At 36.9% G+C, this 16,076-nt stretch overlaps 1 protein-coding gene across 1 annotated transcript; it reads right to left on the bottom strand.

Moving 5' to 3' along the window:
- Positions 1-533: 533 nt before the first annotated feature.
- Positions 534-1,088, bottom strand: LOC148783218 (uncharacterized). Its single transcript, XM_088859842.1, has one exon. The coding sequence runs from the start codon at positions 1,086-1,088 to the stop codon at positions 534-536; it is 555 nt and encodes a 184-aa protein (XP_088715968.1).
- Positions 1,089-16,076: the final 14,988 nt, after the last annotated feature.

Here is a 16,076-nt window from a genome sequence, read left to right as displayed (position 1 = left end):
CGAGTGAAGGCAGTTTTAGGGTCATGCCTTCGAGACCATAGAGTCGGTGTGTTTTAAGGTCATCCACCAAGACTGAGTGAAGGCAGTTTTAGGGTCATGCCTTCGAGACCATATGTGATGCAATTTAATGCGGTGCCATTGGGACGTGTGCTATATTTTAAGGTCGTATAGCTTGGACCGTTGTGCGATGCAATTTAGTATCATGCGGCCAGGACGTATGCTATAGTTTAAGCTATTATAACTTAGACCATTGCCATGTAGTTTAAGGTCGTGCTGCTTGGACCGTTGTGCGAAGCAGTTTAGCGTTATACGACCAGAATGTGTGCTATAGTTTAAGGTCGTATAACATAGACCATTGTGCAAATCAGTTTAGCGTCATGCAGTCAGAAGGTGTGTTATAGCTTAAGGTCATATAACTTAGACCGTTGTATGAAACAATTTAGTGTTTTGCGGTCAGGACGTGCACTATAGTTTAGGATTGTATAGATTGGACCGTTGCCATGCAGTTTAAGGTTGTGCTACTTGGACCATATCTATGAATAATACTTTTTCATGTATCTCCCATTGATTGGGGGCATAGCTTCTTCGCCATCACTATTAACCAGTATATAGGCCCCATTAGGAAAAGCCTTTTTCACCACATAAGGACCTTCCCATTTTGGTTCAAACTTTCCCTTGGTTTGACCATGAGTGACGATTTGTCTTCTTACTGGCAAGACCAATTCTCCTTTCACAAATGACCATATTTTGATTGACATATCAAAATCTCGATGCATATGTTTCTTGTGAATTGCAATATTTTGTTGCGCCTGGAATCTCTTTTCGTCGAGTGTATTGAGCTCTTTACAACGAAGAGCAGCTCGTTCCTCATTTGTTATCCCATAATGGACAGCTATTCTAAGTGAGGGAAACTGTATTTCTAAGCGAAACACAGCCTCGCCTCTTTGTGCTAGGTCAGAGGGGAGATCCATCAGTGCAAGATAAAGATTTAGATATTTTTCTAAATCTATATCTAATTCTTCCTTTGATGTGTAAGCTATCAGAAGATCTGTTATAAACAGTCTTCTGCCGTCTGTAAAATTTGTCATTCTTGTTTCTTTTATAGCATACAATTTTTTGGTGAATGCCATTATACTTTTAACGGCATATTCAGTGATGTCGCGATTTCATATCTCTTTCTCTGTTACAATTTTTTCTTCAGAGATATAAAAATCCATCTCATGTGTTTTTCTCAATTCCCAAATTTGGCATGGCTGATAGAAGTTTTTTCTAGTGAGTGGTGCTAGTTATGTCGAATGTTAGGTGGTCATTGTGCATCCATGATTTGAAAACTCTGTAGACCATACTCTTTATGAAGTTGGGCACGAATTTAAGAGACAGTCCTTGAAGATGCTCAAATATGTTTTTTCCAATAAGGCATCATTCCACAATCTTGCCATAATCATAGTTTTGATTAAAGTCGAGATACAACACAACTTTCATGTTTTGGTGTGGGTCAAGATAAAGGTTTCCAAACTGACTTTCCAAGAATTCTTGAATTTTCGAAAATTGACCTCTGTCGACTGTTTGGGATATTTTTGAAAATATGTTGCTACGTAAGATTTGTTTAGCCTTTTTATAGAGACAGATTCTTTTGATCTTTTCGAAAACAGGATCACCTGTTTGATAATCGAGGAGGTTTGAAATCTCAATGAAAGAATTAATTTTTTCAAAAGAGAAATCTTCATTCCAGTCCATTTGTTTAATGGATGGCAATATTTTATCTCTGAGTTTTTCAAACTTACGTCTCTGATTGATTATCAGGTCAGAGAGTGAACTCATGTGTTTTCGAAATCCTTCATGGACTAGTGATAGATTTTTCGATTATCTTGCGGGCACACTGTAAGGTGATGTTTTACAGTTCCTTCGAAAGTGGGAGGATTCACTAAAAGAAAAACTCTTTGATAAGAAAAAAGAAGAACTCTTGAAAACACGTAACAAAACTTCTAAGAGAAGAATTCTCTGGCACTGCATTGGATCCTAATCTGAGAGAAGATTCAGATTATTCATTCACAAAGTTAAAATTTGCAAACTCAAAGTTTTGAACCTCTTGCCAAAGAATTTCAAAAATAATACCAAATGTTAGATGACAATAAATTTGACTTTTTGAAAAAACAATTTTTGAAAAAATTGCATTTTCCATGGGATGAAATTTATACTGAAAAATATGACAAGTATGTTACTGATAATACACAGGTAGATACTCTTGGAAATAGGATCGAATTTGTGTTCATTATCATAAAAAACCATTGTATTGAGGTAAAGCAGCCAAGCAAGTCAAAAAAGGCCTTAGCATAAATGACTGTACCAAACTTCTAAAATATTATTTCGAATTTGGGTGCGAAGCAAAAAGAAAGAAAAAGAAATTTTTCAACAAGAAAAAATTTTGGTGGAAAATGTGGAAAAAAGGAAAGAAATTTAATACGAAGAAAATGTATGTTGTTAGAAAAACAACAACAAACCAAAGAAATCATGTCGTTGCTACATCTGCAACGAAGAAGGTCACATTGCACCTAATTGTCCCGAAAGAGGGAAAAATGCCAAAAAGGTGTGTTTGTAAATGGTATCAGAGCTTGTTGATGTTGTTACTATTGTTGTTGTTATTTAAAGTAAATGAAGTAAAGTTTGTTGAATTCAGGCTATCATGATTTCTGGTAAGATTTTAATTTCTTTGCTTTACTTTATCTTTATGATGTTTATGTTCATTTTTATTTTGGTTTAAATTATTTATTTAGTCAAGGCAGTTTTATCTCTTTCAGTTTTTCTAAAACCCATACACCTGTGTATGGTTTCTCAAACTGTTTGAGCTGTTTAGCCACGAGTGCATTTAGGCTGTTGACATCAAAAGAAACTTTTTATCACATGAGGGCTTTAGGTGCCAAGAAAAACAACATGGGAGATATAGATTGCTTAGCAAAAGATAATAAATTAGATCAAAATGATTTCAAACATTTGTATCATTTAGATAAAAATGAGGAAAAAGATATTTCAAATCTTAGTAGGAGTGTAAATAGTCTTGTTGTTTTTTACAATCACTGGTTTAAAACTATTCAAAAAATCAACAAAAAATTCCAGAAAAAATTTCTAAGGTAGAAAATAAAATAGATAGTTTAGAATCTATAAATAGGGATGAAGCAATGATGTAAGCGCTAATGTCACCGTACCCATAATGGTGAACTTGTCTCATTTATTGGGCAACTGACAACCATTATTGCCTTCAGTACACCTCAACAGTCTGCCATAATGGAATGCTGAACACCTCAGCAGTTTGACTGGACACCTTATCAAGGTTGACGGGGCACCTCATCGCCTCCATTATTGCTCACCTGCCCTAATAATAGCTCATCTACCATCATTATTGTGGACTTTAAATGCGCTGTAATGGTTTTAAATCTACCCCACTTTTCTATAAATAGGGGCTAAGTTTTTCAGTTTAAGCATCGAAAATCAGAGCTTCACTCTGAGTTTGAGCCTTAGGGCTCTCGTAATAGTTTTCTACTTTCCCTTCAGCTTTGTCTTATGTTTCTGTTATAATACCTTTGCTTCTTTTTTCTCCTTTGCATACCCTTCCTTCAAATTCTCGTTCTTTCCCATCTTCATTACTCTCCGTCTCCACTGTAATCCGCTTGTCCATCAGATGTATTTGTAAATAGTATCAGAGTCATCGTTGTTATTACTATTGTTGTTGCTGCTTAAATAATATGAAGTAAAATTTGTTGAATTCAGACTATCATCTTTTTTTGTAATATTTTAATTTCTTTGCTTTACTTTATCTTTATGATGTTTATGTTCATTTTTATTTTGGCTTAAATTATTTCTTTTGCAAGGTTGTTTTATCTCTTTCAGTTTTTCTAAAACCCATACGTCTGTGTGTGGTTTCTCGAATTGTTCAAGTCGTTTAGCCAGGACTTCCTTTAGGCTATTGAGTTCAAAAGAAACTTTGTATCACATGAGAGCTGTAGATTGCAAGAAAAACAACATGGGAGTTATAGATTGCTTAGCAAAAGGTAATAAATTAGATCAAAATGATTTTGAACATTTGAATCATTTAGATAAGAATAAAGAAAAAGGTATTTCAAATCTTAATAGGAGTGTAAATGGTATTTTTGATTTTTGCAATCACTGGTTTAAAAATATTTCTAATAAACAACAAAAAATTTCAGAAAAAATTTATAAGGTAGAAAATAAAATAGATATTTTAGGATCTACAAATAATATAGACTTGAACCCTGGGGTCAAAATATTAGTATAGAAATGTTAAACAGTCTTTAAAAGAAAATAATGTTTTCAAAGAGACTTATGAACAGCCAAAGTCACTTTATTATGGAACTGAAATCATGACTCTAGAAGAAGAGTATAATGATTTCAAAGCCATAAAAGAAATACTTGAATACTGGAAATCCCGGTATATCAAAGAAACTAATTTTGAAATCAAATCTCAGCTCCAGAAAAATATGCAAGAATTGTTTTGTGAAATTGACAAACTCATGATAAAAAACAATTACCATCTCATCTTAAACATAGATGAATATGAGTCTTTTTTGGTTTTCAAAGTAAAGGTTGAGTCAGATATAGAACTAGATTCAGAAAGCGAAGGTGAAAAACTAGCTTCAGACCTCAAAGGAAAAAGAAAGGTGGAGGAGCTAGATCACTTGGATTCTGACCCTGAAACCAGAAGGTATTCAGCCCAAGAATGGAAAGACTACCATTCTTGCATATTTTCTGAAGGTTTAAGATGAACCAGAAGGTATAAGATGAGATGGTAATTATTTTTTATGATGAGTTTTTTATCTTTAGAAAACAATTCTTGCATATTTTTATGGATCTGAGATCTTATTTCAAAATTAGTTTCTTTGTTATACCAGGATTTCCAATATTCAAGTATTTCTTTTATGGCTTTGAAATCATTATACTCTTCTTTTATAGTCATCATTTCAATTCCATAATAAAGTGACTTCCGCGGTACATAAGTCTCTTTGAAAATATTAGTTTCATTTAAAGACTGTTCAAAACTATTTAACAAGTTTTTTGACTCAGTGTTCAAGTCTATATTATTTATAGATCCTAAACTATCTATTTTATTTTTTACCTTTTAAATTTTTTCTTAATTTTTTTGGAATATTTTTAAACCAGCGACTGCAAAAACTATCCAGCACATGTGTCCCTGATGATGCAAGCAATGATGCAATACATGATGTCATCAATGACATAAGTGCTTTCGTTAGTGCTTGCATCATTGATGATGTCATGTATTGCATCATCGCCTGCATCATGAAAGACACGTGTGCTGGATAATTTTTGCAGTCGGTTCGTCCATAGTTTTTCCATTATTATCTTTCCATCATGTTCGCAATATTGGAGTTTTCAATACTGTCGAAATTGTCACTACTGGCAAAGGAATTGTTTTCCCATCTGTGCAGCAATGTGTCTCGAAAGGTCTCAAGGTGCTCCTCAACTTGATTAGCTAGATTAGAGGGGAGATCCATCAGTATTCTTGTAAGATAAAGATTTAGATATTTTTCTAAATCTATGTATAATTCTTTCTTAGCTGTGTAAGCTATTGGAAGATCAATTACAAACAGTTTTTTGCCGTCTGTAAATTTTGTTTCTTTTATAGCATGCAATTTTTTAGTGAATGCTATTATACTTTTAACGGCATATTCAGTGACATCAAGATTTTTTATTTCTTCCTCTATTACGAAATCCATCTGATATGTTTTTCTCGATTCTTAAATTTGGTATGACATGTAGAACTTTTCCCTAGAGAACCATCTAGTGGTGCTAGTTATGTTGAATGTCAGATGGTCATTGTGCATCCATGATTTGGAAACTCTGTAGACCATACTCTTTATGAAGTTGGGCATGAATTTAAGAGATAGTCCTTGAACGTGCTCAAATATGATTTTTCCAATAAGGCAACATTCCACAATCTCGTCATAATAACAGTTTTGATTAAAGTCGAGACACAACACAACTGTCATGTTTTGGTGTGGATCAAGATAAAGATTTCAAAACTGACTTTCCAAGAGTTCTGGAATTTTGAAAAATTGACCTCTGTCCAGCATTTAGGATGTTTCAGAAAATACATCGCTAGGTAAGATTTGTTTAGCCTTTTCATAAAGACAGATTCTTTTGATCTTTTCGAAAACGAGATCACCTGTTTAATGATCGAGGAGTTGGGAAATCCCACGAAAATAATTAATTTTGTCAAAAGAGAAATCTTCGTTCCAGTCCATTTGTTTAATGGATAGAAATATTTTCTCTTTGAATTTTTCATAGTTGTGACTCTGATTGGTTATCAGGTCAGAGAGTGAACTCATGTGTTTTCTAAACTTGGCTTTGTTTCCTAAGATATGGTTTTTCAATACCTGATCTAATTCTTCATAAATATTGAAAGGAATTTCAGGGTTTCTAAAAGAACTAAAAACTTGTTTAGTTTCCACAAGGAAGTTTTGGAGAAAATCTTTTTGTAATTCCAAAGCTTCTTTGTAAGAAAGATTTTCTGGATTTTGGGTTTGACAAATTAGTTATTCACCCAAAACCATTCGTTGTCCTCCTTGTTTAGGAGTGGGCGCTTTGTCGACTAATCCTTGGTTAGGATAGATTGGTCCTTGCTTAGGATTTCCTCTATCAACTGATCCTTGTTTAGGATTTTGTCTTTGTCTATCGTCGGATCCTTGGTTAAGATATCGTCCTTGTCTATCCATTCTTCCTACTTTAAAACTCATCTAATATATTGCTAGAACCTTTGATGAATTCAACAGTAAAAGTATATATTTGCAAAAGGTTCATCCATCTTATGCATCGAGGGTTTTCCTCTCGCTTTTTATTGGACAAGAAGTCTTTGACAGTTTTATTTTCTATTTTGATAATAAAGTGTTCTAATGCAAGATAAATGTAAAAGCTTTTACTCCACGTAAAACTACCAGTAATTCTTTTTCGTAGATCATATAAGTCTGTTCATTTAGTATAAACTTTCCAGAATTATATCCACATACAAACTCTTTTCTTCAATGTTAGCCTTTAAGAGGGCTCCCCAATTTTAATCTGATGCATCAGTCTCAATGATTAGTTTATCTCCTTGTTTAGGAAAATAAACTGAAGGAATATGTTTCAATCCTTCTTTGATATGTTTGACAATGTTTATGTCATCCATATTCCAAGAGAATTATTTATACTTTTTCAATTTTTTCAAACGAAGTCTCTCCTTTTTAGAGAGGTTTGGAATAAAAGTTATCCCATAATTAAGGATTCCTAGGAGCTTTGTAGATGCTTTTTATCTACAAGCTCATTTGGAAAATTCCCAATTTTGGAAATAATATGTTCCTGAAGTCTTATACCTGTTTGGTCTTGTCAAAGAAACTAATTTTGAAATCAGATCTCAGCTCCAGAAAAATATGCAAAAATCAAAAATTCCATTTACAATCCAACTAATATTCGAAATACCTTTTTCTTCATTTTTATCTAAATGATACAAATGTTCGAAGTTATTTTGATCTGATTTATTATCATTTGCTAAGCAATCTATAACTCCCATTTTATTTTTCTTGGCATCTAAATCCCTCCTGGATAAAAAGTTTCTTTTGAACTCAACAACCTAAACGCACTCTTGGCTAAATGGCATAAACAGTTCGAGAAACCACAAACAGGAGTATGGGTTTTAGAAAAACTGAAAGAGATAAAACTGCTTTGTGAAAGAAATAATTTCAATCGAAATAAAATTGAACATAAACAACATAAAGATAAAGTAAAGCAAAGAAGTTAAAACCTTACCAAAAATGATGATAGCTTGAATTCAACAAACTTTACTTCATATACTTTAAATAGCAACAACAATAGTAACAACAGTAACAAGCTCAGATACCATTCACAGTTGCTTTTGCAGTGGTGTTTCCACTGAAGTGCTCAAAATGCCAGATATTCCAAAATTGGAAATAGATTTCTACCCTTTTGAAATTTTTTAATTTCTCAATTTTTCTTTGTCGATGAATAATTCTTCTTGAATCACATCACCGAGCTCTATAATTTGTTCGGAACTCTCAGAGGAGTTTTATGATTTTTCTTCAGCATGCATCATGAAAACATATTCATCATCTTCCTCTGACACACTACCAGATTCTGAGATTAATTCATGTTCAATTTCATCTTCAGAGAGTTCTTCTCCAAAGAAAATTTTAAGATTGTTTTCATTAAGCAATTTGATCATTTTTTTAGCATTTTTCCCTTTTGGGGACAATTAGGTTCAATGTGATCATCTTCCTTGCAGATGTAGCAACGATATGATTTGTTTAGTTTGTTGTTATTTTTTCTATCAACATACCGTTTCTTCTTATTAAATTTCTTTAATTTTTCGCCCTTTTTTCATTGAAATTTATGCTTGTTGAAAAATTCCTTTTTCTTTCTTTTTGCTTCGCACCAAAATTCTATATTATTTTTTTAGAAGTTTGGTACAGTCATTTATGCTGAGTTCTCTTTTGACCTGCTTGGCTGCTTTTAGCTCAATACAACGGTTTTTTATTTTATAGTGAACACAAATTTGATGTTTCTTCCTGTTTCTTATGCAAGTTTGCACGACGTCAATTTTAGACATGGGGTTGCTTTTGATACACCCCGAGATCCCTCCATCTTTGGATTTATTCATTTGTTGGTACATTCATTCCTTGGGTCATTGTGAGAAGTTCTATAGCTTGAACCTCTTGTTTCACCTCCTAAAAACTCTTGTAGAACAAATGTTCCATTTCCTCACAAGAATGAACTTAATTTGGGGATAACCGTGCATACCAGTTGAAAAAGGGCCCAAACAGGGTTTCTAAACACTGTCGAAGGAGCAGTCTAGGGTCAAAACTTGACTCTTGGCATGCTGACATGAAGTGTGCCACATGTTGTTGTGGTGAGCCGATGCCATCGATGACAAGCAATCTTCCTTTTTGGTAACCCAAGGGAAAAGGGATTTGGTCAATAAAAGGTGGATAAGGCTTTTTATAGTAAACATTTTCTTATGGCTTTGAAGTCTTCACACCTTGGATACTTCTATTGATCATGTTTTGAATGCCTTCTTGCATAACCGATGGGGAAATAGCTTGAGAAGCTATGTTGGGTTAATCGTCATGGAAGACAGAGGTGTATAGAGGTCTTGGAGTTTGGGCCATAGGAGGAGGTGAAGGCCTCCTTTGTTCTTCTTCGAATTGAGGCTTGAGAGGAGAATTGGCCTCTTGGTGTGAAGATAATCTGATAGGTCAAGAATTTTTGAACCCTTTGAGCCTATCCAAAGTATTGCTCAGAATATTATTGAAGCGAGACATTGGGTCTTTAGGTTCTTCACCCTCTGGGCTCACCACCATCACATCACCTTGTTCATTAGAACTAAGTGATTCATAAATGGGGGTGATCCTGATTCTTTTCACACCTTGATTTGACAATCCACATAGTAAAGGCTCAGCTTTCCCTGATTGAACTAGGGACTGCCTCAAAGTTCAAGTGAGTATTGGGTCTTGCGGCCTTGGGGCTGCATTGATGGTAAGCATGGAGCATGAAGTCCTTAGGGCCATTGCTCAACTCGAATGGGCTCATGACAGCCTTGCGGTCATATTTCCTTTGGTTGCATGTGACGGCCTTTGGGCTATGGATCAGATGAACTTGGTTCATCTTCTTGCACCTCTATGACATTGCAATGGATAGAACGAGATCCATTTTAGTAGGTCTTCTGAAGTTGATGACTCTACTTTCTTTTTCCAAAGTAGCACTTTCATCCCTTTTATTTGCTTGATTCGTAGACTCCAATAAATTTTCTCTCAGAATTGAAATTGTCTTTGACGTTCTGATCAACTAGCTTGTCCCACAGAGATGACAGCAAGGTCAATTAATTCGAATAACGTATGATGCCCTAGGAGGAGGGAGCTTGGAGTTGAGTTTGGAGGTTTGGATTTGCAGGAAGATGGGAGGAGGAAATGCTTTGTAATCTTTGGGGACATCAGTTTGCCTCAAGTTCAGCCTCGAGGGATGAGTTGCATATATGAAGAACGAGTAGTCAGGATGGTGCTTGAAGAGAACTTCTTCAAGTACCACATAGTCATGGATTTAGGGGTAGATGGGGGCGTATGCAATAGCCCTTCTCCCTTGTACCCGACAGTAATATTTGACCTGCATATGAGTGCAAAGTCCACAGAAGTGTTTAGGGTGGCTTGGGAACCAGACCCCGATGCAGTGAGAGGTTTGGCATTTGGAGTGCCATCCTTTGCAATTTGGATGGGTTTGGAGCCGTTAACATGCATGTGCTTATTTGTGTATTCCTTTGATTAATTCGAAGGTCGTCTGCTCGTTTGAGTGTATCCAGCCTTCAGACTTCCCCGAGCTGAGAGATTAACATGGAATACAAGGGTGGTTCTAGGACCACATTTAGCAGGTCTGAGTCCCAAGAGATCCGAATTAAGTGAGGTGGCTGGCGTCATCTTTTGCTTGCCCCGATATATCACTGCAATGGTTGAACGACTTACCATGACATGTATAAGCGTGTGGGGAGTGGCATTGGAGCCATCCAAGCAAGATGGTATGGCGAGGGGATTGCCAGCATATCGTGTGTGGGGAAATGTACTAGTGCCGATGTAGAGAGAGGGTGGGGTAACTTTGCGGCTAGCCACGGAGATGGTGGTCTTAAATAAAGAAACCATAGGAAGAGAAGGAGTGCTGTTAGAACCAATCTTAAGCCTATAACTCGTGGAGTGTCTACTAGTAGCGGAGTGTCTACCAGTAGCAGAGTGAGCATGAAGAAAGATGGTCCTAAAACAACTTATGCAGTTGACATCAATGGACTTGCCTTTGATGTCAGTAGAGAGGGCACGAAGGGTTTGAGTACCCTTTCCCGAGTTTTCCTTACCCTGAGCTAGGGTGATTGGTCCAGAGCGACCACTTAAGAGATACATGGGAGCAGTGGACTGTAAGATCTTTCTTCCCATGGGTGAAACTACAAATGTAGCGATAATAAAATCCCCAATTTGAATGAAAGATGAGTAATTGAACACCATATCAATTTTTTAGATAGAAAGAGATTAAATATTTGTTTGAAGGGAATTCGTGCCAACTATAGGGTGGCTTATCCCAATGGGGTCTCCAGTTGGTCGAGGTGCCCAGGTCTTGGGCACGTGGGTGGGGTCTCCTGGTCCTTAGTGCCCCCTCTCGGACTACAATGTCACCTCACGAGTGGAACGCTCATGCATCTCTCGTGGTGTCACTTGTGTGCAGATAGGAATGTCCAACTTGTGAGAGGATTTTAAAGAACGGTGAAGAAATGGATTAAAGCACCTACCTCACCACGATTAGGGTCGTTGGAAAAGATCGGGCAGAAACGCCCTCTTAGATCAATTGATCAAAGCCCTCCGGCTGTCTACCAGCGTGGTTTGGACATGGATCCCTTTCAAAATATTAATGCTTGATCTTGGTCTTTCATATAAACTGTTATGGGAATTCAAGTGAAAATTCTCCTCTTTTAATGGGTTTCTGTGAGTGAGTGGCTCTGCAATGATTTGGAAATGGGAGAGGAGAAATGTCCTCTAATAACTTGAAAACTATATGATGGGGTGGTTGAGACAGCGAGAATCAAAATTTTGATGAATACAAGCTTAGTACGACTACAACTCGAGTAAATGGGTTCCAAAGAAACAATATTTCTTACACCCTCAATTCACTGTGCAAGAAGATAGTTAGAGCAGCAACCTCAGAATTAAGCATCTAAAACACTACCTTATGAATCTCCCTAATCAAGTGTTTCAAGTCATGAGAAAGACAACCAATGAAGTAATGCGGTAAATGTGGATGGCTAGGCGGGGGTGAAGAAAGGGATGTGTGTGAGTGGAATGCGTGGGACGGAGTGTGAAAATGCCTGAGCGCAGGTAGCTGAATGTCGTATGATTAAGGGATGACTAGTGCTTCTTAGAGCATAGGTGGACGAGTGCGTGTTAGCACGTGGGTGGACGAGTGCACGTTAGCGCGTGGGTGAATAAGTGCACAGCTAAGCACTGGTCGACGAGTGCACATTAGAGCACGGGTCGACAAGTGCGCATTGGATCACAGGTGGACAAATGCGCATTAGAGCGCGGGTGGATAAGTGTGCGTTATAGCACGGGTGGATGAGTGCGTGCTAGAGCGCAGGTGGACAAGTGTGTGCTAGAGTGCGGGTGGATGAGTGCGCGTTAGAGCGCGGGTGGACGAGTGCGTGTTAGAGTTCAGGTGGATGAGTGCATGCTAGTGCCCGGGCAGAAGCAGAGATGGAATAAGGCCTGCCCTAGGTGTTGGTCAGTGACCCTAGGCAACAAAGAATGAGAGATGAGGGAATGTGAGAGGGAAAGGAGGAGAGAAGAGAGAGTGGACTTATGGTATGTGTGTGACTTAGTGCACCTCGATGAGCCCTCTCTGGGGCACGTGAGACATAAGGTTTGGGTTTAAGTGGAGTGTGGTGTATGGGACGTGGTGTACAAAATGGGTTGAGGTGGAGTAGGGAATGGGCTACGGTGTATGGTGGTCTGGGGTCATTTCTCTCTCTAGGAAAATCTTTCTCTCTCCTCTCTTGTTAGTGTTGAACTCACGAGCAAAAGCAAAGCAGTTAGGTACGGCACTCCAAGTGCTCAAATATTATCCGAATTCGTAGACTTAACCTTTCAATTTTTCCAACGTTTTCAACCTTGCTGACCTTTCCAACCCTGATTACAAGTGACATGGGTTTCCTTACATAAAGCAACCACTAAACAAAGGTGGAATGCTCAAAAGTACCCCAAATTATCAAAAAATACAGAATTAATGAATTAAAATAATCATCTCAAAATTGGACCAAATGACAAAACTACTCCCAAGCACTTTTCAACAAATGATAAAACCATCTCTCCATGAGGGGCCTCTTTCCATGGCTAGCCTTTGGGAGCTTTTCTGAACACCTATGATGGTAATTTGGGCGATCAATAATCATAGAATTGATGCTTGCATTCTTGTCAACATTTTGACACCCTTTAATTACCTTGAAACAAATTTTTAAGGAAGAACCCAAAATTGGGCCAAGTTCATAAACTCTGCAAATCTTTAACCATCAATGTAGCTTGGTTTGTAATGTTCCAAGTCTTCATTTTTCTTCACAAACTGCAGAGGACACTATCACAATCATTTTGCAGTAATTTTCGTTAGTTTTGGTCTGGAATTGAGCTTTTTCTAATTTCGGTAGTTTGTTGAAAAATGGGTTTCCAAAAATCAAAAAACTGTGCCTTTCCTCCACCTCAAAATTGGAATCATCTGGCTTCTAATTATGTATAAAAATTGTACCAAACTATAGCTCTTTGACAATGGACACAGGAGGTATTAGGAATGGCTTTTGAAACTACTTCCAGTGTCTCTCGGCTGTTTTGGCTTCGAGAGAGCAACAGATGACTCAACGAGAGCCTGGATGAACTCCTGGTTGATGGTGGCCCTCGGAACGAAACTCAGAGAGTCACTTCTGCAACTATGGTGTAAGGAAAGCTTGATGGGCCCCATAGTTGGTGCTAGACTATTTATACTCAAAAATGCTGGCAGAGAACTCAGTTTCCCGCCTTGGTTTCGGGTGAAAATGGGTTTTAATAGAGAAAGAGTCCCTTCAAATTACAACCCTACGAGAATCGAGCCACAAGGCTGTATCTCTCTCACGGAACGTCGAGAAAGCCGGCTTTCTGTAGACCTTAGCATTGGAGTTTCAAAGGAGCTTTGCAAATGGTTTAATGAAGAGGAAGGGATTTTAGAAGCTTTAATGGTGGGTATTATTGTGTGTGATAGAGAGAGATTTAAATAAAATAATTAATGTTCATTAATGGAGAACAAAAGAAAACAAGGATAACATGATTAGAAGTTAAGAGAAAGAGACAAGGGACCTTAGGCCGGTCTCCTAGGCCCGGCAACGAGAATCAGTGCTGATATAGAGCTAGTAGTTGCATGGTCGATCCCAATCCTCAGGGTTTTAATATGGCAACTGAATATAGGTGGAAGGGAGTCGAGACGGTCTAATTATCTAGGTCATCTTCAATATTAAATATAGTTGAATTTGAAATTAGAGTTTAGAAACTTGGGTGAAGGTTCAGGTTTGGTCTAGGTTTACTCGAGCCAAGCTTATGTGCTTAATACACAAAGATCACGTACTTAACCTAAGATAAAGTGTCTTATTTACAGCAAAATAAAGCTTAAGATAGCCATTGGAACATTTCTTGGGACAATCTTGACTATCCATTTTATCGTGCCATTCAAAATGCCTCCGTCGCCACTAGCAAGGGCGTTGGAGTCATCATTACTAAACATTAAATGCAACCTTCAAAATTAAATGCTTCCTTAATTTCTTTGTAATCCATTTAATTTCTTTCAAATCATAGTGGCTGGATTGGGTACAAATGTGTCAGGAATTGGGCACCATTCAGACATTCTCCATAAAAAAAAAATGCCATGCATCATGTTTTAAGGGGCTGGCCGTACAAGGGATCAGGATGTGTTGCTATTTGGAGCTCCTACGTAGCATTCTGAGTAGCGATGGTGTCAGACAGGTATTGGCACCTCGTATGTCTGGTGGCTGCATGGACGTTACCTCAACCAACCAAAAGTCAACACGCAAGTCTGTACTGACACCGGTAGTCACATCAATACGTTTTGACAAGTGTCAGTCCGTATTGAGAAGCATAATCACACAACTTTAAATCACTTCCGTTAGACTACTGCCATTTTGGGTGCTTTTGGTCCGGCAGAAGTCCAAGGGGGCATTGACACTACTATAAGTAGCACCGGACCCTTCTCTCTCAATGAATGCTACCCGAGGGAATGCCAGTAGTGTCAAGAATTCTCAACTGGCATGCTACCGGAGGGAATGAATGTACGGTCTACTATCGAGGAGTATAATACTTTTTGGTTGAAGGATATACCAACAATACTATGAACCATGATTACATGAGTTTTTATCCGAAGTATAATTACTATAATAGATTCCCTTGACAACTCACCTTGGAGAAATGCCGGACTTCCCTTGGCAACTTAGCATATAGAAATGATGGGATTCCCAAGAAAACATTACTAACAGCATTAAATGGAGGGAGGCACTTCTTTTGGTATAATATTTGTATCCCGAGTACTCTATCAAAAAAATATGGTCCCGAAACTAGATGTGAGCGTAGTTCCACTGACATAAAATATAATTTTTAATTTTAAATAATATTTATTATATGTTTTTAATATAAATTTCTATTTAAGAGATTTGAGCATACAACTTTAAAGCATAAATATGACATACAAATAGTTATACCAAAACAACTAGAAATAATGGTTGACATACATTATGTGAGAAAATTATAATTATTGAGCACCATTCTGGAAACCAAAAAGAAACAAAACGTATATTTTTTTATTATGTATTCATGTTTGGTTGTGGTTTGCATAAAGTTGCAACTTTAAACAATCAAATTAAGCCGCACCTCCAAATTCTATCATAAATATGATTCTGGGTAAAAATGACATAAAAGTCCAATTTCATATCTAATTATAAGATTTTCAACCCCGAAAGTGGTTCAAATAAAGTAGATCTATAAATACAAGAAGATCTTTAAAATAAATGGTCTAAATAATATGTTGCAAGGTATACTATTTTCAGGATCCGAATCCCATTTCGTTTTTTATATATATTCATACATCTCGATGTCAATAATCAATTAGAGGATTTTTCAACATCACATAGTATTTTGTGATGAGTTGTTCAGATGCACCTTATTTAAACAATTCAAGGTTGCAACCCAATATAAACTCTTTCCTTCATAATTTTAAATTTCATATTTGTGATTTTTGAATTCTATATAGTATTTTTTAAAAAAAAATTAATTTGGATCAATTTTAAAGCTGAAATATGAACACATGCGAGGATGGATATCAATTTAACACATCTTTTATTTCCATAGGTTAAAAAATTCTGGCGAATTGAGCCCATGTTGAAAATTGAATAGGCTGCCTTTCTAAAGAATGTTATAAATACAAAGCCAAGGAGTCCTTGGCCCCCT

Source organism: Amborella trichopoda, chromosome 2 (genome assembly GCF_054954075.1).
Source record: "Amborella trichopoda isolate Santa Cruz 75 chromosome 2, AtrichopodaSantaCruz75HAP2 v2.0, whole genome shotgun sequence".
In the NCBI taxonomy this organism is placed as follows: domain Eukaryota; kingdom Viridiplantae; phylum Streptophyta; class Magnoliopsida; order Amborellales; family Amborellaceae; genus Amborella; species Amborella trichopoda.
This window is presented reverse-complemented; position numbering and strand designations above follow the sequence as displayed.

Bases quoted from the DNA above. Each gene is read 5' to 3' on its own strand.
- LOC148783218 (XM_088859842.1), bottom strand. From the start codon at position 1,088: ATGACAAATTTTACAGACGGCAGAAGACTGTTTATAACAGATCTTCTG.